Source organism: Marmota marmota, unplaced genomic scaffold (genome assembly GCF_001458135.2).
Source record: "Marmota marmota marmota unplaced genomic scaffold, marMar, whole genome shotgun sequence".
In the NCBI taxonomy this organism is placed as follows: Eukaryota; Metazoa; Chordata; class Mammalia; order Rodentia; family Sciuridae; genus Marmota; species Marmota marmota.
The window spans coordinates 18,055,095-18,076,052 of record NW_026000174.1 but is presented as its reverse complement, the minus strand read 5'-3'; the positions used below and the strand labels follow the sequence as shown (position 1 = coordinate 18,076,052).

At 41.0% G+C, this 20,958-nt stretch overlaps 2 protein-coding genes and 1 pseudogene across 2 annotated transcripts; 2 read left to right on the top strand and 1 right to left on the bottom strand.

The window, feature by feature from the left end:
- Window positions 1-6,718: 6,718 nt before the first annotated feature.
- Window positions 6,719-7,787, top strand: LOC107133550 (olfactory receptor 52H1). The gene has a single exon (XM_015475875.1). The coding sequence runs from the start codon at window positions 6,755-6,757 to the stop codon at window positions 7,700-7,702; it is 948 nt and encodes a 315-aa protein (XP_015331361.1). The 5' UTR covers window positions 6,719-6,754; the 3' UTR covers window positions 7,703-7,787.
- A 2,243-nt stretch (window positions 7,788-10,030) lies between these two features.
- LOC107157367 lies at window positions 10,031-11,387 on the bottom strand (annotated as a pseudogene).
- Window positions 11,388-18,189: 6,802 nt separating this feature from the next.
- LOC107157359 (olfactory receptor 52D1-like) lies at window positions 18,190-19,206 on the top strand. The gene has a single exon (XM_015503735.1). It carries the CDS (start codon window positions 18,190-18,192, stop codon window positions 19,204-19,206), a length of 1,017 nt encoding a protein of 338 aa, XP_015359221.1.
- Window positions 19,207-20,958: the final 1,752 nt, after the last annotated feature.

Below are 20,958 nucleotides of genomic sequence, written 5' to 3'. Positions count from 1 at the left end.
ATATATATATATATATATATATGAGACTATCTCTTCAAATCCAGTATATTTAATTTGGCAGAGTGGGAGAGGGATGATTCAGAAAGAGGAATTAGTGCATGTAAAGACACAGAGCTGAGAAAAAAGCTTGCCCATTAGAGTAACTGGTTTAGGAAGAGATAACAGCAAAGGTAAGACTGTAGACCATGGAAAAATTCAGATCATTTTAAGGAGTTTTTTTTAGTAGTCTAAGAATACATGGAAACCCTGGAGCTTGTAGGCAAAATGGCAACAAAGTCCAATTTTGTATTTTAAAATGTTACTCATAAATCTATTGCTTTGCTACAGTTGATTGATGTGGCACATGGGTTCAGCAGCCACCCTAACCTGCCCTTTCATTTTGATTTCCTTGTTGGGAGGCTGGGCAGCTTCTTGTGCCCAAGAAAAATCTATCCTTTCTACCAGCCTGAAGGAAAGACAAACTCAGCTTCAATTAGAAATGAACTATTAGATTAAGTGTCTGTGGTACTGAGTTCTGGTAAAATAACAGACTCTGTGTGGTTAAAAATAACTCAAAGGGAGTTCAAATGACTAGACAAGAGTCACAATTAACATGTATAAAATATTAAAATAGATACAAAAATTTACCATCTTAATCATATACTCAGTTAATCCTTAAAAAACAATGACAAGATTTACATGTAAGTAACTGAATTGTGGAAACTTCCATTTTGAAATATTTAATTTGAACTCATTCATGAAAACCAGATAGCAGCTGAGCATTAAGGCATCACTCTTAGATCAGACTAATAGAACTGTGACATTTATGTGTGAAATAATACTTTTTTTTTTTTTTAAGTGAGATGAAGGGTAGAAGATATATCTTTAATTTTTTTTTTTTTTTTATTTGCAGAGTTGGGGATCAAACTCAGGGCCTTTCATATTACTAGGAGCTACCAATGCAGACAAATTCACAATTTAAACATGTAAATCATAGATCAAGAAGGCTAGGCATCAGAGCATATTTCTATTTCAGTTCAAAGGGAATAATTCACCATAAAATAATTTCTATTAGACTAGGGTTCTTATAACAACATTAAACCCATGTACTAGGTGTTCATGTAAAATTCACATAAATTACCCAGGACAATTTCTTTTCCATGCAATGGACAAAGAAAGATAAATTATTTCATAAGAGGCAGAAAGTATAGCAAAGGTAAGAATTGTAAATTTCCGTGTCTTAAAGCCTGCCCGCTCTTCCAATAAAAATGATTGTCCCCCTGGCCAAAAAACAACAACAACAACAACAAAAAACTTAGATTTTATACTAAGCAAAACAGTGGTGTGCACTTAATAGGCATTTCCCCCACCCCCAGGGATTGAACCCAGGGGTGCTTAACCACTGAGCTACATCCTCAGTCCTTTTTATTTTGTGATAGGGTCTTGCTAAGTTGCTTAGGGCCTCTCTAAGTTGCAGAAGCTGGCCTTGAACTTGTGATCCTGCCGCCTCAGCTTCCCAAGCTGCTGGGATTAGAGATGTGTGCCACCGCTCCTGGCAAGTAGGCATTTTAAATAAATTATGGGTCTTGAAATATTTGGCATAAAGAGGTGGCCATTGAAAATCGAGTTATTCATATTATTCTTTCCACTCAGAAGTAAATTGCCTATGGATGAGACAGAAGCAAAAAATATCAGCAGCTGTGGAGCCTACCTCTTAGGGTTATGAGTGAAAATTTTTGTGGACACAACAGCCTTAGACACAGGAGTTACCACATTCAGGGGAGTTGAGTTGGCTGTTTGATTTGTGGGATAAAAGCTTCTTAGGGGAAAAGTAAGATTTGAATCTCCAGAAATTCTTAACAGTACCAACAGGGAGTTCTTTCTTTTTGAAGGAATATATTTTGTTTACTTATATCATTTTTACTAATGGAAAATGTATAATGAGGTTTTAATTTTAGTTTTATCTCTAATAGTAGAAATGTAGCAATCACTCAAAGATCTAGATGAAGATAAATAAAGGTAGAAGAAATAGTAAATGCTAAAAGTCTGAGGTGGGAACAAAATTAGATTTAAGCTAAGAAACAACAATCAGATATTTACTTGAGAAAGAACTTCTGTCTGCAGTGCCAAAAATACATTGAGGAAGACAAAAAATGGAAATAAGATGATCTTGTAAGAAGTGATCAGAGTAAGTTAGGCAAGAAATGAAGGTAGCTGTGCAATGGAAACAGAGAAAGCATGGATTTAGAAGATATTTAAGAGGAAACAGCCATAGAGTTTGGCAAAACAACTACAACAAAATCCATGAGTAGTAAGGCATTGAAAGGAACAGGTAAGGCAGACAGGAGAGTTTTTAAGCCAAAAGGGAGCATTTGGCCAAAGATATTTCGAAAAAGTCACTATTCAGTGTCCATCAGGAGCAGCCTCAGACAGTCCTTTAAAAGAAGCAGTGCCCAAGACTTGTTTTACTTCTGCCCCAATAGAGTTAGTTCCAACGGACTTTCCTGCCTTCCAACTTTTCTGCTGACACCCACATATATCCTGGTCACCCAGAGAAAAATAAAGTGTGCACAAATTTATTGTACTGCTTCTAAATAGAATTTAGAGAACATCCTCTCTGAGAAATAGCTTAGAATACTTTGAAGTGGGCCTTATAGTTTTCATTTTAACCAGTGCCCTGGCCTATCAATCTATATTATGAGTTTGCCACTCTGCATTTGCCTCTAGATATTTTCACATACATGACCTTAATCTGTAATTTCTATGCAATATTCAATCTTGAGGAGTAAGTACTAATATTACTACTAATAGTGTTGCCTTTACATGGAGATTAAGTAACTTGTCAAGGTACTTTCTCTGGTGAGGACATGAACTTGAAACCTAGGTAATAGATAGGTACATACATATATGACCTTCCACCCACATGCATATCAGTTTACATACAAAGGCAATTGCAAAATAAATAAAGAAAAAGCATCTTTCACCTTGAAGCAGTGGTGTGGGTTAATAGAACTTCTTCATTTTCTTCCCTTGAGGGTGAGAAGAGAGAGAACCTGCACCCCCTGAGTTTTGATGATCTCCTTCCCTGATTGAGCAGTGATCAGAGAAAATAAATGCGGGAGGAAGAAACCTTTCCACCAGTTCCTTCCCTTCCGCTCATTTCCTTGGTTGGCTTATTTGCCCTTGAAGATTTTCTGTGAGTCTGCACCATATTTTTCCTTCTTTCCCTTTGGCCTAATCCTCAATATTAGGTGAGTATTGGCTGTTTAAGTGGGTTTGACTGGAACTTGGATTTGGAGAGAAAGAATGAGTGAATGAAAAGCTCAACCCTCCATTTCTTTGCAGCGGTGGACTGGGAACTACAACTTTCTTCCCTGAGTAATTCCTAGTTATAAACTAAGTTCATGGTCTGCAGTCCTTGTATTTATGCTCTGTCAAATGGGCATCAAAAGACTAGAGTGGATGGACAGTTAAACAACTGTCCATCACTGTTTGGACAGTTACACAACTGGATTAAGTATGGCTATGGTTAATGTTCAGAATGTTTCTGTGTCAGGCACTAGACAAGGACCTATAACTACAACTTAAAAAGTAGAATTGAGTGTGCTAGTTTGTATGTGTGTGCTCCCAGGAGTACTCTTGTTAGTTTTCCTGCATTGTTTCTATTTTCTTCTTCATGTGTTCTCACTGCTCATGACAATACTAACAATGTGAAACACAATCTAATAAGGGGAAGTAAACTTGTTGCATGCTTACTATGTTCCAGGCACTGCACTAAAGACTATTTTTTTGTGTGTCTCTTTTTGTCATAATAATAACTGCCAAAAGTAGATATATTAGTTTCTTTTAAAAAGCAAGGAACACAGGGATCATATGGTTCAAACATCTTGCTAAATTCACATGGCTAGTAGGTTGTGGAATAGGATTAAATTAAGTTGTGCAACACAGCTGGCTCCAGAGCACATACTCTGCACCAATATTTTATCAGGACATTGTGGGCACCCACATGTGTGCCTCTCATAGTACTCTAATGCCACCCAATAAAGCTAACACCAATTCCTTTATATTATCAAATCCATAGTTCACATCTAAATTTTCCTTCTTTTTAAGCTCCACATATAAGAGAGATCATGCAGTATTGTTCTTTTTGTGCTCATTTTATTTAATTTAGCATAATGTTACCCAGTTTCATCCATGTTGTTACAAATGATGGAATTTGTTCATTCAGGAAAAATGAGCTTTAGTGATCTGCGGAGAGAAGGTCACTATAATAAACAATAGTGCATTGGGTATTTCAAAGTAGTTGAAAGAATAGATTCAAAATTTTTCAGCACAATAAAAAATGTGAGTATGTGAGGTGATAGATTTTTTTATTAGTCTAACAATCATTTTACATTGTAAACACATATAAAACATATTTCCCCATTAAATATGCATGTAATTATTAATTTTCCATTAAAAATGAAACAATTTATTATTAATTACATTCTATATCTAGTTTATTTAAAATAATCTAATCAAGAATCACATTGCATTTAGTTGTTTAGTTTTTTACATTATTAGTCAGACATGTGCTTTTCCCATCTGACTCCTCTGACCTGTCAATGTCATTGACTTGTTGGAAAAACAACAAAACCCAGCAAACTGTCTTTTGGATTGCTGCATACTGTAGATTTGTCTGATTGTAGAATGACAAGCCTGGTAATTAACTTTCTATCTGTGTGTCCATGTGTGCTTGTGAATGCTTTTATGAACATCTCTTATATTTGAGTTGATGAAAATATAAAAACTAGAGAAGACCTTTTCCGAATATGTATGCCTAAGGGATGACCTTAGACAATCTTGGACAGCTGTGATTCAAGGCATATGTTTGAATGCTGATGTCATGTGTTGTTCAAGTATGTGAGTAATGTGAAAAGTGGGATTTCCGCATTAAGACTGAACAATCTAGGCAAGTATGTAGTGTAAATAGGTGAACTCTGTGCCCCTGGAGATGGGAGTCACAATGAAGTTGACTCAATAAGAGAGATAAAGGCAAGTAATCCAGAGAACAGGGATCCCCAGCAGATGGGGGCTGGACTACGACCCACACTCCGAACTCTGAATTGTGTTCTCAGAACCTAGAATTTAGGAATTGTGAAGACACTGTAGAGAAGGTCTGGATTACTTTAGGAAAGGTGCTTTTACTTACATATGAGGAATGATCAGAAATGGAGAAAGAGAGACAGAGAGAGAGAAAGAGAGAGAGAGGGAGAGAGAGAGGGAGAGAATATTCCATTTATTCTTTGTCTAAAGCAGAAGAGTGGGTAATCTAAGCCTTTGTCTGGGGGATAGAAGGAGGTAAAAAGTGGAGAGAGGGATAAGCTGAACCTAAGTTTTGGCCTTGCCAGGTTAGGAACATGAAGCACACAACTGTCACAAGCCTCTTAGTGCTGATCTTAGTGCTGATCCTGGGAGTCCCTGGCACTGTTGCATGCTTGGTGACCTTTAGAATATAAGTAGACTTTCCAGGTAAAGGCAAAGGGCAGGGGAGGCATTTCTAGAGAAGGAAGAAGATATAGAACCTAATCTTTAAAAGATAATTTCAAGTACTGGGGATATTTCTTGGTTGGTTGAGTGCTTGCATTGAACGCACAAGGCCCTGGGTTCAATTCCCAGCACCATAAAAAAAAAAATAATAATAATAATAATTCCAGAGGAATGTTCTCTGGGATTTACAAAGCAGAGCAGGTGGCAGTGCAAAAATCCATGAAATAATTTCTTTAGTGTCTCTTTGGGGTGTGTGTGTGTGTGAGTGTGTGTGTGTGTGTGTGTGTGTGGAAGTGGAGTTCATAACTGAAAGAGTAAGTGTGGGTGAATGTATGATGATAAAACGTATGAGATCATGTGAGTATGGTTTGAGTATGCCTGAGAATGTGAGTGTTGAGTGTCTGTGTGTGATTGAGAAAGCATGTGTCTTAGGGCTATAAGTCTCATACAGAATTTGTGTTCACAATGAAACAATCCTTCTTATGACTGATGGTGTTACTAAATCCAAGGTCTTGTGCAGTGTACAGTGTGTCGGTAAATCTTTTTTTTTCTCCTCCTCCCCTTCTTCTGCCTTCTTTCTTTTTTGTTTTGTTTTGTATAGAAAAGGTTCCTGAGCTTCAGCTGTAAGAGAGACTTTTTCAACTTAAATGTGAGTCACACATGTTAACCAGCATAGTGTCAGAATGCAGCTAGTGTTTACTGAACTGAATTTGATTACTGCTTGGTAATAAAGGGTGTTAACCTCACAAATCTAAGAATTACAGTCATCAGGTAGCAAGTAGTTGTTTTAGGGCAGAGATCATTATGCTACAATGACATAGCAAGAAGACCTTAACCAATGGTGCCCATAAAGTGACACAGACTGCAATCTACTAGCCCAAAAAAACCTATGTCCTCTAACTTGTTAACTGGTATCCAAGACAGTATGTAATGAAAAGAGTATAACAAGTCTGGAGGGCTTTTTGGAAAAAATTATGCAAACTTAGGTGCTGAAAAGAAGGGATATTCTCTTTAGAAAGAATAAAAATACATCTTCAATTGTCTGGGACAATCCTGGTTTATGCATGTTGCTGCTGTCATTATTAATGTTAACCTTTTTTCACTTCAGAGAGGTTCCTTTGCATGATAGATTACATGGTCACTCTAATTTCAGGAGTCAATAATGATTGTTTGGAAGTAAGAGTGACTAACTCTCCTTTATCATCCCCTGGCCTCAGGACTGAGATTTGTGCCATCCTCGTCTGCCATGATCATTTTCAACTTGAGCAGTTATAACCCAGGACCCTTCATTTTGGTGGGGATCCCAGGCCTGGAGCAATTCCATGTGTGGATTGGGATTCCCTTCTGTATGATCTACATTGTAGCTGTAATGGGAAACTGCATCCTTCTCTATCTCATCACTGTGGAACGCAGCCTTCATGAACCAATGTTCTTCTTTCTCTCCATGCTGGCCATGACTGATCTTATCCTGTCCACAGCAGCTGTGCCCAAAACACTCAGCATCTTTTGGCTGGGAGCTCGAGAAATCACATTTCCAGGGTGCCTGACACAGATGTTCTTCCACCACTATAGCTTTGTACTGGATTCAGCTATCCTGATGGCCATGACATTTGATCGTTATGTGGCCATCTGTTCCCCTTTGAGATACACCACTATCTTGACTCCCAAGACCATCATCAAGATTGTTGTGGGCATCTCCTTTCGGAGCTTCTGCATCATCCTGCCAGTTGTATTCTTGCTGACACGCCTACCTTTCTGCAGGACACGCGTCATACCCCACACATACTGTGAGCACATAGGTGTTGCCCGGCTTGCCTGTGCTGATATCTCCATCAACATCTGGTATGGCTTTTGTGTTCCCATCATGACCGTCATCTCAGATGTGATCCTAATTGCTGTCTCCTACTCCCTGATCCTCTGTGCTGTTTTTCGCCTCCCCTCCCAAGATGCACGCCAGAAGGCCCTTGGCACCTGTGGGTCCCATGTCTGTGTCATCCTCATGTTCTATACACCTGCCTTTTTCTCCATCCTTGCCCATCATTTTGGACACAATGTTTCTCTCACATTTCACATCATGTTTGCCAACCTCTACATTGTTATCCCACCTGCACTCAACCCCATTGTCTATGGAGTGAAGACCAAGCAGATCAGAGATAAGGTCGTACATTTGTTTTCCACTAAAAGCACAGAATAATGTTGCACCAGGCAGTGAAACATCACCTTTGCCAGGATAAGTGAATACTGTATTTAAATGTAGTAAGAATAAAAAGCAAATGCTATTTAAAATCAGGACTGCTTGTAGCTGTTTTGTGTACCATGACATATGTGAGAACGTCCTATGCATAAAAAAAAAAAAAACTTTGATGACCTAATTACCTAGGTAACAGAATTGTACAGGACACGATCAGGAAGGAGCTGAAAACAGAGTTGAGTTACTGTAAATGAAAAAGGCAATAAAAAAATTGGAAATTGAGCTTTGCAGTGATAATGATTGAGAAATGTGTTAAAGCAGACACTGAAGAAGACAAAGAGCAGAAAGATTAGTGAGAAAGTTCTCATTTAGGAGATTCGCAGAAGGATACTTAGGACATTTATGATAATATTTTAACTATTGTGTATTTTGTGCTTCACTGTAATACCCTTTTAATCTCACTCCACCACCCTCCCCACAAAGCCCTTCAGCCGGAGTCTGCTATTAATGAGTTCTATCAGCAGCACTGTCAAGGGAATGAGGTAAATAGCACACATATGAATGCCGGGGCCCTGGAGGTGGTGTTGGCAGAGGAGAGGAGCTTCCGGGTGCGAAGGCACATTGAAAAAGTGAATTGTTGAACTAGCGCCAGGAGAGCACAGCCTCTAAAAATAGTTAGAGATCTGAAGAAAGGGTTGGACTTCCCCAGTCCATAGACCTTAACCCAGTTCTAGACACTAAAGGAAAAATTCAACCTTGCTGTTTGAAGAGTTTTGTAGAGACTGTGGGTGAAAGAAAAAATCAACTATGAGAGGCAGTTTAATTTTGAGGAGGGAGACTGATGAAGGGGACAGAACCATACAGTAACATTTTTAGTAAGCTGCATTCAAATTCCTCAGAAATTAAAGTTTAGAAAATGCTATTTGTTGTGATCAAAAGGGATCTGAGGAGCATACTCACAGACCAATAAGCACTAGCAAACCAGGGTTAATGTAATAACTTACCCCAAATTTACCATGCAAATAGGACTTTTCATGGCATCAATTTGCAGTAATTCTCTAATATGTTCTTAATTACTTGCATATAATTTTCACATTTATTTATCAGTTTAAAATCTTCCTCATGGTAACCCCTGAGAACTGTCATATCTAAAAGCTTACATAGTTTCACAGGATATTTGTGTTTCTTACCACTCCCTGAATCCACAATTCCCCTTCCCCAATTCAGAAATACTAACACACAACAGCATGCATAGATAGACATACCTGCTTATCATTTTAAGCACAATGTATAATTTCAAAAACTTTTATATGGCCTGTACTAGTGTGACCTGTTTTCCTGTACTGGTGTGACCTGACAGAGTCTACATAATAGGAAACGAGTACTCTTTTCCATCCAAATATGCTTTGTCTTTAAAAATTATATTCATCATTAAAATTAGAAGTCAAAATACCTACTCAAAGATGATAGCTACAGATTTCTGCATGCTTTAATGAACAGTTAAGGAAATAATAAACATTCATATGTAATATAATAACTAGCTCACTTTCACTAATTTTTAACACCAGGATTTGGCCTAGGCTGCTGTTCTCTGAGGTTAAGAAAAGCAGCTTAGCCTGAATTTCAGCCTAAGACCAACTCATCCTTGAAAACAGTTCACATCTCAACGGTTCCCACTCCCACACACAGTGAAAGATCCACCTTTTGAGATTTTGTACCACCTTTCATCTATATCACCATTCTGTTGGGTCATGAGTATATTCTTCCTTGTTTTATTAGAAATCTTTTCATGAGTGTACCTTAAGTCCCTGTGTCTAAACTGTGTATGCTTTAGGAGAAAAGATTATTTTGCAAGTATTTTTATTGCCATGGCCTAAAGCAGGACAACCTACTCATGAAATGCAATGTGTGTGTATGTATACAAAATTCTTATTAAAAATTTTAATGTCACATTTCTTCTCTCCATTCATTCTTCTTTGAGAGAATACTAAGTCCTGGGATTCAGTGTAACATAGACAAAAGAACAGTGCTAGGTGCCAGAAGATGTGAATTTAAAACCCAGATATACTAGTGACATGGTCAACGAGCTTAAAAGTTTGCACATCAGTGAATTTACTTTTCTACGCATCTGTAAAGGAGATGAGAATGATACATCATTGTATACCTATTGTTTAGTAAGCATTCAATAAATGTTCAGTATAGTTGTTTCTTCTTTCTTCCCACAAAGCTCTTTCCACATCTTTGTAATGATGATAATGAAAATTAGAAAGAACAGATATTAGCATTCTTACTCTGTGAATGAGAAAACTCTACAGGAGTAGTGACCAGTTTTTAAGTTCTAAATCTTTTTAGAGATTCTATCTCTTGCATNATTTTTGCCCCCACTCCAGTTTGGCATGCAGTGAGATGACATTTGAGAGTACTATTTCTAGCAAATCGTTCATGACAATTTGGACACTCAAAAGGTTTTTCACCTGTATGTTTTCAAAGATGCTCTTTAAAATGTCCAAAGTGGTCAAACTGTTTCTCACAGTACTGACATATATGAATTTTTTTCCCAGTTCTTTGCTTCTTACTCACTCCACCTTCTTCAAGGTGGTAACAAGTTAGGTGCTGTTTCCGTGCGCTCTCCCGAAGGTACCTTTTATTGCATATTTCACACTTGAAACTCTCACTGGAGTGTGATTTCATGTGTTCCTTAAAATGGTAAAACAATTTAAATGAACGGTTACATTTCTCACAATGGAACAAGTCCTTCACATGTGACAGCTGAAGTTCCACAATTTCAATACCTTCTACCTGTTTGCTTATGGGGTCAGATGCACAGCCATCTTCTTCTTTAATCTGCCCTTTTTTATCACCTTGTCGGTACTTGCTGGTAATATCTGCCAACAATGCCAAAGCAGAATCATCAGAGGAACCTGTGCTCTGTATGTACTTTATGGACTGCTTGGCAGAAGCCACTTCCTCTAATGTTTCCATGCCTTCATCTTACACTTCAATTATGCCTTCAGCAATCTCCACCTCAATTTCAACAGGCTCTGATTCTGCAGATGGCAATGACTCAGTGATAACATTTGAAGTTTCTGCAATCTTTCTTTTTTTTTTTGCCTCATTTTTTCCTGTGGGATTTTCCTCTAATGGAGCTGAATTTTCTTTGTTTCTGACTTCAAGGGCTTTAATAGCTTCTAGCATTTGTAGAAATTCTGCTGCTTTCCATACGTCATTGGCTTCTTCTTCTCCTTGTATCATTAGTTTTGCTGTGTATGTGAACTCAATTAAATGACGAAAGGCCATTTTACTAACACCTTCTATCTCCACCAAAGGTTCCTGAGTAAACTCCTGAAAGAATTTGCAGAAGAACTTACTGCAAGCAGCCAAAACAGCCTTATGGGCCTTAAAATGATGTCCATCGACTATTAGTGTGATATCGGTAAATCGATCCTGCTCTCGTTGTTCATTCAATCGGTCCAGAATCATTTTATGATGTTCAGGAAACTCCTGAAGGCATTCCATTGTCTCTTCAGCCTCCATGGCCTTCGGGTTGCTCTAGCTCGCGTTTCTTCTCTCCTCCCCTTCCGCGCTCTCCCCTCCCAGAGCACAGGTTACCCTACACCTTTCCCTGTTCCCAGGCCGCATCTTTCCCTCCATCATTTTCTTCGCAGGATCCCGGGCGCTCCTTACGCTGGGTCTAGCTGACGCATGTGCGCTCGCCTGATATTAAAGTTTTTTATTACATTCTGGTGCAAATTCTTCAATTTTGCTAGTTAACCAGTGAAGAATATTTACCTGTGCCTGTCATTGTTCCATCAGAACAAATAATCCTATCAAACTTAAATATTACATCTGTTGACAGTGCATAATTCCTAATTTTTTCCTAATTTTACATATGGCTTGGCAAGTGAGTTGAAAAACTAACTTCTCCTTTGTTTTTGGTACCAGGAATTGAGCCCAGAGGTGCTTAACCACTGAGTCACATCCCCAGCCCCTTTTGATTTAGAGAGAGGATCTCACTGAGTTGCTTAGGGCCCTGCTAAGTTGCTGAGACTGGCTTTGAACTCGAAATCCTCCTGCCTCAGGAGGATTATTAGTGTCTCTTTCATTAGTGTCTTGTACAAATCACATATGTAATAAAATAATAATTATATTAACAGTATTAACAAATTGCAATGAAAAATGCTTTATGGACTTTATTCGGTCTGTGAGTTTGACTTCCATAGCATGAACTAATTCCTAGATATGTGAAAAAAAGTTATATTGTCATTAGAAGAAAGGCAGCCTAGAAGTAACAACAAGAAGTTGTGTAGTTCTCCCCTACCTGTTTCTTTTCCTCTGGAAGATGTTTTCCACAGTGTCATTTCTAGCAGTAAAATTAGAGGACATTGGCTGAATACATTGTTACATTCACACAGTGAAATAATATTGGCCACTGAAGCTATATTATAGAAAATATTGATTATGTTATTCAATAAAATTCTTAGCAGTTATTGATATCCACTCCTCCCACCCCCGCAAAAAAAAAAAAAAAAAAAGTTGCTCAGGCTGGATTCTTCATTGAGGACCTCAGGACTAAATCAATAGATACACATAGTGGGCTTGCTGCTTATAATCCCTGGGATCTACCGGAATAATTACTTCCCTAGATTATAATGTGTATACACACACACACACACACACACACTTCACAAGGATAAGGCCCAATAGGAGAGGGGATTATTGTGCCATTCTGGAATATCAAAACACATGGCCATAATTATATAAGAATATTTACTGTGGCACACCTCTGTAATCCTAGCTTCTTGAGAAGCCAAGTCAAGAGGATCATAAATTTGAGGTCAGCCTCAGCAACTTAGCAAACCATGCCTCAAAATAAAAAATAAAAATGACTGGGGATGTAGCTCAGTGGTAAAGTGCCCCTGGGTTCAATCTCCAGTACCAAAAAAGAACAGTTTTATTGTTGATAAATTGTGAATTTCTTCTGTGAGTGTATATGAAAACAGAATTTCATTCAAGCTAGGGACTAAAAACAAATATAAACTGTGGGTTACACATTTTAAAAGCTATTAAGTTGCTCTAAATGGGAGGGTTGGGAGGTACTGTGTAACTAATGTGTCTATTATTAAGGTACAGAAGTTTTTCTGTGTGGCTGCAGCAGGCATATTGGATAGGCAGCATATTTTTAAGCTGACTCTTCCCAAATTACATGTAATGTTGTGTTAATTCTCCTGCTAATTCTCAGGCACTGGTACTTCTGAACATCTGTGTTGGACTCAGTGTGGAATAAATCCAGGTAGAGGCTGGGGGGTACCTTTTCAGGAGTCTCAAACCGTATCTAGGATAACTATATCAAGGCACTCTTTTGGGTGCATGGTACATTAATTTTTACAACTACTTTTTTTTTTTTCAAACTTGCAATTTTTTATTTGTTCTTTTTAGTTATACATGCCAATAAAATATATTTTGGTAGATTATACATTCATAGAATATAACTTATTCTGTTTAGGATTCCTATCTTGTGGTTGTACAAGATGTGGAGTTACCCTGATTGTGTATTCAAATATAAGGCCAAGAAAGTTATGAATGATTAATTCTACTGTCTTTCCTATTCCCCTCTCCTTTCCCTTTCCTTCATTTTCTTTTGTCTAACCCAGTGGTTTTATTCCCTTCCCCAACCTCCCTTGTTTTGGTTTACAACTACTTTTTTTGGAAGATAAACTAATCTTCATTGTACAGAGAAAAACTAAGCTCCCAAGGATTAAGGAGAATACCTAAGGCTACATAGTATTGAATCTTTATTCAAAAGGCTTGGCTCTTTTCACCAAGGGTCTTTAACTTCTTATAGGGTTAAGAGGTGGAAACGATATTAAAGAATGGTAGCTGTCAGTTTTCAGATGGTAACTGGGTTTGTCATTTGGTGTAGAGCAAAGCCAGTCTCTGTCTGCGTTTGCTGCTACACCATCCAGTGGTTCTGCAGAGACCTCCCTGTCTGGTCTCTACATTTCTCCAGGCCCTGAGCATGCCAGGCACATAAAGCTGAGCCTCAGGAAAGCCCACAGAGATAATTTTGGATTTCTGCTCAGTCCTCCTTAACAGTTCAGCTGAGACTAGTTAGGTTCTTAGTCCAGTAGGTGCTCAGTCCTTGTAGGGGCTCAGGTCCATGATCCTTAAGGTACTCACAAAAGAAGCCCATAAATTCCATTTTTCCACACCTGCTTTCTCACAAGCTTGCACAGGAACTACTTTGGAGTCTCCTAGGTCCCAGGTGTACAACTAGCTCAATGTTTAAGCTCAAGGAGCAAGGTCTGGAGAAGGATTGGTTGCAGAGAGACAGCATGCTCACTCCTCATCTTTAATCCCACCTCTACAGCATAGAAGTGAGACGTCCTTGTCACATTGGTAGTAGTAATTCTTTCACAAACATCAGTCACACCACAGACACAGTTTGGGGACTCCTGAAAAAGTGTCTCCTAACCCCTACCTGGGTTTACTCCACACTGAGCCCAACACAGGTGGTCAAAAGTGCCAGTACTGGTTGGGCGCGGTGGCACATCCCAATGGCTCCGGAGGCCAAGACAGGAGGATTGTGAGTTCAAAGCCAGGCTCAGCAACAGTGAGGTGCTAAGCAACTCTGAGACCCTGTCTCTAAGTAAAATACAAAACAGGGCTGGGGGTGGGGCTCAGTGGTTGAGTGCACCGAGTTCAATCCCCAGTACTAAAAAAAGCAAAAAAACAAACCAAATAAGTGCCAGTACTGGAGAAGATGCTCTCTTTGAATTGATAAAATGAGTTGTTCATACTTTTTTCAAGGAACAACTAAAGCAGAGAACATTGAATAAAATTCCACTATTGGGTCGCCTTGAACACTCTCCCCAGCCTGTCTGAGCTCAGGTTTACATTCACAGTGGAGAGTAGGAGATGGAAAGCTGATATGCCATTGCCTATGAGGACTGAGGCTGAGTCACCCGGTTTCCTTTCTCTGTATCATTGTCTCAGGTTGGAGTGAGGAGGAAATGTGAGGTGTGGAGCCACCACCATATTCCCCATCTTATTTAGAAATAGTCTTATAATCAGTGTAATTCCTCAACTCTATTTGTAAAGGAAATATTTTCTTTAATGCAATCCGATTTAATCAGAATCTTTCATTTTTTCCTTTAGTCCCACTTAAAAAAAAATTACATTCAAGATCATTCTACTTCCAAACAAATGTACGTCAGTACTCAACTCATATTTTTTAAATTTAAGATATATATATTAAAGGTCTGTTCATCGGATTATGGGTGGATTCAGGGAATAATAAAAATCCAAATTATAACAATAACAACATTTAACATGTGTTGGGCATTTACTATATTGCAGGCACTATTGAGTCCCACATATTGCTTTAATATGTTATTTTGTTTAATTCTTGCAATTTTCCATGTAAAGTAGATGCATTTATTATTATCTTCAGTTTAGATATGAGAAAATTTTTGCCCAGAGAATTTGGGGATTCTATCCAAAGTCACACAGCTTTTATGTGGCAGAGCTAGGATTTGAGCCTAGATAATCTGGCTTTAGATTCTACTATGGATTTTATAACTGTGCTAAAATAAGAATAAACAAGAACAAAAAAATATAGCTTCATGCTGTTTTCATCAGTACCCTACCTCTTCTGAAATCAAGGTAAGACTATGTCTTCTGACTAAATCATGGTTCCAAGTGATTGATACATCCCAAATTCATTTTATGCATTCTTTTTCTGTTCCTTCTTTTCTCCTAGTGTAACTAGCTGCATTTACTATATGTTCTTTGATGTTCTACTCTAACCTGGAGGGAATACCTTTTCCCTCAAGCCTTCTAGACAGGACTCAGTATATGAGCCACTCTGAGTAGAATGTCTCCAAGGAGAAAAACTCATCCTGCGAAGGATAAACTGAAGAAAGGTAAGATAGATGGTGACCTCACTGTGTGCTCTGGCCTTGAACCCTGTGGGGAAGAGGTAACAGATGGTCAGGGACAAGTCTTAGTCTTCATGGGCTCTTAGAGGTCTGTCTACCGTCAATGCTCCAAGGACCCAGGCTGGTAAAAAGGAGTTCATGTGTGAGCAGAGTTAGAACAAAAAGACACCCTTAGAGTAGGAATGGAAACCCAGAGGCATATGGCAATTTAGTGTCTGTGTGAGTGGCACAAGCATCTGCTTCTGAAGAAGAAAGATGCTGTCACATGAGGACCGAGGCAAAGAACCTGGGAGAAGAAACAGTCCTGCACTGGAATTCAAGAAATCTTGTTCTTGGTCACAGCTCTATGTGATTCTGTCTTTTTTGTGCATGGGTTTCTTGACCCTGGGAAGAAGCACAAGATAACATAACACATCTGCAGCAACATTACCATGATGGAGAAGATCCAAAACCCTGAGCCACAGCCCAGAGCCAGTCCTGTGCCCTGCAGCTCAGGGAGAGTGGAGATGCCTCTTTACTTCTCCTGCAACATGCCCCTGTCTGAACTGTGACTTGCAGAGGATGCTGGGCTGGTAAGGTCTGGACACAGTGAGGGGGTAGGAGGCAGGAGAACAGAGCAGGCAGGTAGAAGATGAGGAGGATGCAGCTATGCCTGCAGAGAACCAGATAGGGAGCAGAGTGGAGGCTGGAGGGTGTGAGGAGGGTTCCCTGCTTCCCTCTCCCCACTTCCCTCAGGCTATGGGAGGAAATTTAAAGAAATGTATGCTACAGACATGGAGGAACTAGGGTAATCATCTGTGAAATTTTGCCAATGGGAAGTGTGCTAGTAGACCCACAACCTAGGTATAGGGCTTTCTTAAGAGGCCCTTGTTTGGGTGCAGGTTGTGCTTGCCCTGTGATTTTGGAAGAGGCATTCCCAGCTGCTGAGGGAGTTGATTCCTCTTTCCCTTTTAAAGACTGGGCCTGCCCTGTGGTAGGCTGGGCCATGGCAGGATATTTCCAGGGTCTAGAGAGGACAGAAGGGCCCTGACTTGAGCAAGTCAGGGCCAGGGCCCCTGACTGGACAAAGCCTCACCCTTTGTAAGGAACCTCAGGTACCTAAACCAATACGACTCCCCCATGGGAAGTCTAGTCTGCTTAGAGGTGTCTCTGCAGGAGTCAGGGTGTGGGGATGTGGATGCAGCACAGGAAGCAGTGCTGCAGGGAGGGCTCTGAGGGGAGCTTAGTTCCTCACCCATTCTCTGCTCACCTGCCCCAGGTTCCTCAGTCTCAAGAAATTCAAAGACAAATCTGTGGTCCTCAGATAGAGCATGGAAACCCCATCTTACCTCAGATCCTTCTCCATCCTGTTTTATTTATCCACTTAAACCCAGGTCAGTAAAGTCTGCCCTCCCTCCCACAATCACATTTTAACCTGACCGCCAATGGCATTGTCACTGTGGCATCTGATCTCTGTCCCTTCCTCGGCAGCCCAGACCTGATACTCTGTATCCTTGGTGGGCATCAAATTTTCCCAGGCTTATTTTTGTAGAACCAGAAGTATCTTCCCACGGGCAAAGAGCAGAGGAAAAGGGAGCCATGAAACTGAGTCAGAGGGTGGATGTCTATATTGGTCAAAGAAGGGATTAAGTTTCATGAAGCAGGTACCTACAGCTAGAGAGAGGGGTGTCATGGGCAACTGGAAAATGTCGTGGACAGACTGGGAGGGACATAATGTTTGGGAGAGTGGTTTCCAAGCTAAAACAAATAACAAACACACAAAACCTTCCAGAAATGGATCATGGGATCATGAAACAAGAGTTTTGTCTGAGCATCTGTCAGTGAATGGATTGAAAAATAGCCATAGCTTATTTCCTTCCCCTTGACTTACATGTCCCCTAGGGTGCAGGGAACACAGGTGCTGTGCTACCATTGCATGCATTAGACTTAGATAACGTGAATGACTTCCCATGTGTCTAGGTTGATGTGGGGACATTTCATCCTGAAAAAAGGACTTTCATAAGATAGTCTTCCCTGTGAGGCCATGACAAAATGTTTCCAGGACTAGAGGAGCCAGTATGGCCCTGTGGTAAGCAGGGCAGGGCCAGGTCCCATGACTAGGTAAAACCTCACACTTCAGAAGGAAGCTCAGGTTCCTAAACCAATAAGACTCCCCCATGGGAAAGTCTAGTCTGTGCTTGGATGTGCCTCATCTCTGCAGGAGTCAGGATGTGGGGATGTGAGTGAGGCAGGATGTTTAGTCAGATGAGGTTTGGCTCAAATCCTAGCTCTCTTATTTACTACCTGTGTGACTGGGAGTATGTTAACATCTCAGAAACCAAATTCTTTCATGAATCATACAGGAATGTTAGTGAACCCACAAAACTGTTAGGAAATCATTGTTCAGTGTATGACAAACCCCATAACAGTGCCTGATTTGGAGTTCAGAAAATGCTACAGCATCTTAACCCCTCATCCTTGCCCCTACCTCACTATAATCTCAGTAGCACTGGCAATTGCCTCTCACATGCCCCATTTGTGCCCTGCAGGTACAGAGCCTGGTGAAACCAGGAAATGGAGCTGGATCCTGCCCTGCCTGCTGTCAATCAGACTGTGCTAGTCTCTGCCCCTGGACCCTTTGTCCTGCTGGGGGTGCCGGGACTGGAGGCCTTGCATGCATGGCTGTCTGTGCCTGTGTGCCTGCTGTACATGGCAGCTTTGGTAGGGAATGTCCTTCTACTGGGACTGGTGGCAGTGGACAAGGCACTCCGTGCTCCCATGTACCAACTGCTGGGGCTTCTGGCAGCTGCTGACTTGATTCTGGCCACATCCACAGTGCCCAAAGCCCTGGCTGTGCTCTGGGGTTTGTCAGGTGAGATCTCCTTTGGGGCCTGTCTAGCTCAGCTCTTTGTTGCCCATGTGGCCTTCATTGCTGAATCCTCAGTGTTGCTGGCCATGGCTGTGGACCGCTATGTGGCCATTTGCCAGCCTCTGCGCTATGGGGCCTTGCTGACCCAGCGTGTGGTAGGCATAGTGGCTATAGCTGCAGTGGCTCGCGGTTCCTGTGTCATGGTGCCTCCTGTGGTTCTGCTTCAAAGACTGCCTTACTGTGGGCAGCGGGCCCTGCCTCACACCTACTGTGAGCATATGGGTGTGGCTCGCCTGGCATGTGGTGACACACGCCCCAACATCTGGTATGGACTGGCCACCACACTGCTCTCCCCGTGCCTGGACCTAGGGCTCATAGGTGCTTCCTATGTCCTTATTCTCCGTGCTGTCTGCCGCCTGCCATCCCATGGTGCCCGCTACAAGGCCCTGGGTACCTGTGGGGCGCATGCCAGTGTCATTGTTCTTTTCTACACACCTGCCCTCTTCTCTTTCCTGGCTCACCGTTTTGGCCACCACACAGTGCCTGGCCACATCCACATCCTACTTGCTAATCTCTACGTGGTGGTTCCCCCAGCCCTTAACCCTGTAGTCTATGGAGTACGGACCCAGCAGATTGCTCAGAGGCTTAGGCACTTGCTTCAGCTCTTCTGGGCAGGGGCAGTGAGGAAGGTGGACCCCGAGAGGGTATCCCCACAGGAATGAAGGTGCTCTCTCAGATGGCCAAACAGTGTGTCTTCAGATGGCCAGACAGTGCTACAGGACTCATCTCTGACCAAGGCGTCTCCACCTTCTGCCCCTAGGTGGCCCTTTACTTGTGCCAACCCATTACCCCATTTTCACCTCCCAGGCACGAGTACACTGGACTAACCTCTGCAGGCTTGGCTCTACCTGCAGTCTACTCCCACTTTTTATGACTCTATTCACCTCCATAGATAGATCCCAAACATATAGAAGAAGTCAGGCCTGAACTGTGACAGACACGGAAGCTCAGCCTGTGGTGGAGATCTTGCTTTTCTCCATCATTCTCCCCAAACAGAACCAGAATAGTGCGAAGCAGTTCAAGTGGGGCCTTTGTACAGTGTGTGGAACTAAATGGGAATTCCATGCTTGCTGATGGAATGAAGATGAGAGAGGCTGGAGAAATGGTACAATCTGAATAAAATGGAACACAAAAAAACTTCGTTTCTGACCTGATTGTTACCTAGGGCTCTGTATATCTGGGAAGAGAGTAGACACTACTGTGGCTATCTCCCTAAGCTGTCTCCCATCTTTGATCAGAGACTGAGGCTATTCCTGTTTTGTGCCACTGACTAGTTGTAGTTGGTAATAAATGGGAAGATGACTCCGACACCTGATGTCATGCTCCATGCTCTATCTATTCTCCTACTTTTCCTTCCCACCATCTCTTCCTCCATAAGGTGCCACAGATATAGTGACCCCTGCCTGGACACTGATGGACAGGTTTCCTACTCTGTACACTTTAGGTTTTCCAACCCACTGTCTGTCTCCCTGGGCTAGAAGAATTGATGGAAAATGAATCTCTGGCCTTGGGCTGGGATTCAGAGGATGAGAATCTGTAAAGCAAGATGGAAGTATCTCTCACCAAGGATTTCCAAGAAGAGCCCTGAGTCTGTCTTCCTGTGGTCTTATATTCACCTAAGCTTTTCAATTCTTTCCCAGAAGGGGAAGTATGGGATCCATATGCCTTTTTTTTTTTTTCCTACTAATCATATGCCAGGGAGGTAATCTCAAATGATGATGTGAATAAGCAGAGGACATTTGTGCTAAGTGGCTATAGTATCTGAAGTTGGGGTTACTATGAAAAGAAGAGAAGCAGCAAATAGCATAGCAGAGCTATAGAAACTATATTCCCCAACAGAAAACAGGGATGAGCTAGGTGCAGTGGCCTGTAATCCTAGTGGCTCAGGAGGTGAGGCAGGAGAATTGTGAGTTCAAAACCACCCTCATCAAATTAGCAAGATCCTAAGCAACTTAGTGAGACCCTGTCTCTAAGTTAAAAAGAAAATTATGTATATAAGACTGGTGATGTGGCTCAGTGGTTAAAAGCCTCTGAATATAATCCCCAGTACCATAAAAAAGAAAGAAAGAAAAAAGAAAAGAAAACTGGGATGATATACATACACTCTTCATAGGAAATAACTACTTTCATAGGAAATCTGGCATCCCCACTGCACGTCTCAGTGCCAAAGAGGTATTCATGTGAGATGGTAGAGGATGAGAGAGTAATTTAGGGCGATCACCACTCAGAAAACTGACCCATGATACCTTGTCCAGGTGTTAGGAGCCAAACTCTTGCTTTTCTTTAGAGATATCCAGAGGACTTGGAGGCCAGATGACTTGAGGATCAATAACTTCCTGCAGCAGATTAGAAAATATTTTGGGGATTTTCTTGGAGGACAGACAGTAGAGGCTGAAAGCATCAAGACTAAGGGA

Coding starts and splice junctions, on each gene's coding strand:
- LOC107133550 (XM_015475875.1), top strand. CDS start 6,755: ATGATCATTTTCAACTTGAGCAGTTATAACCCAGGACCCTTCATTTTG.
- LOC107157359 (XM_015503735.1), top strand. CDS start 18,190: ATGGAGCTGGATCCTGCCCTGCCTGCTGTCAATCAGACTGTGCTAGTC.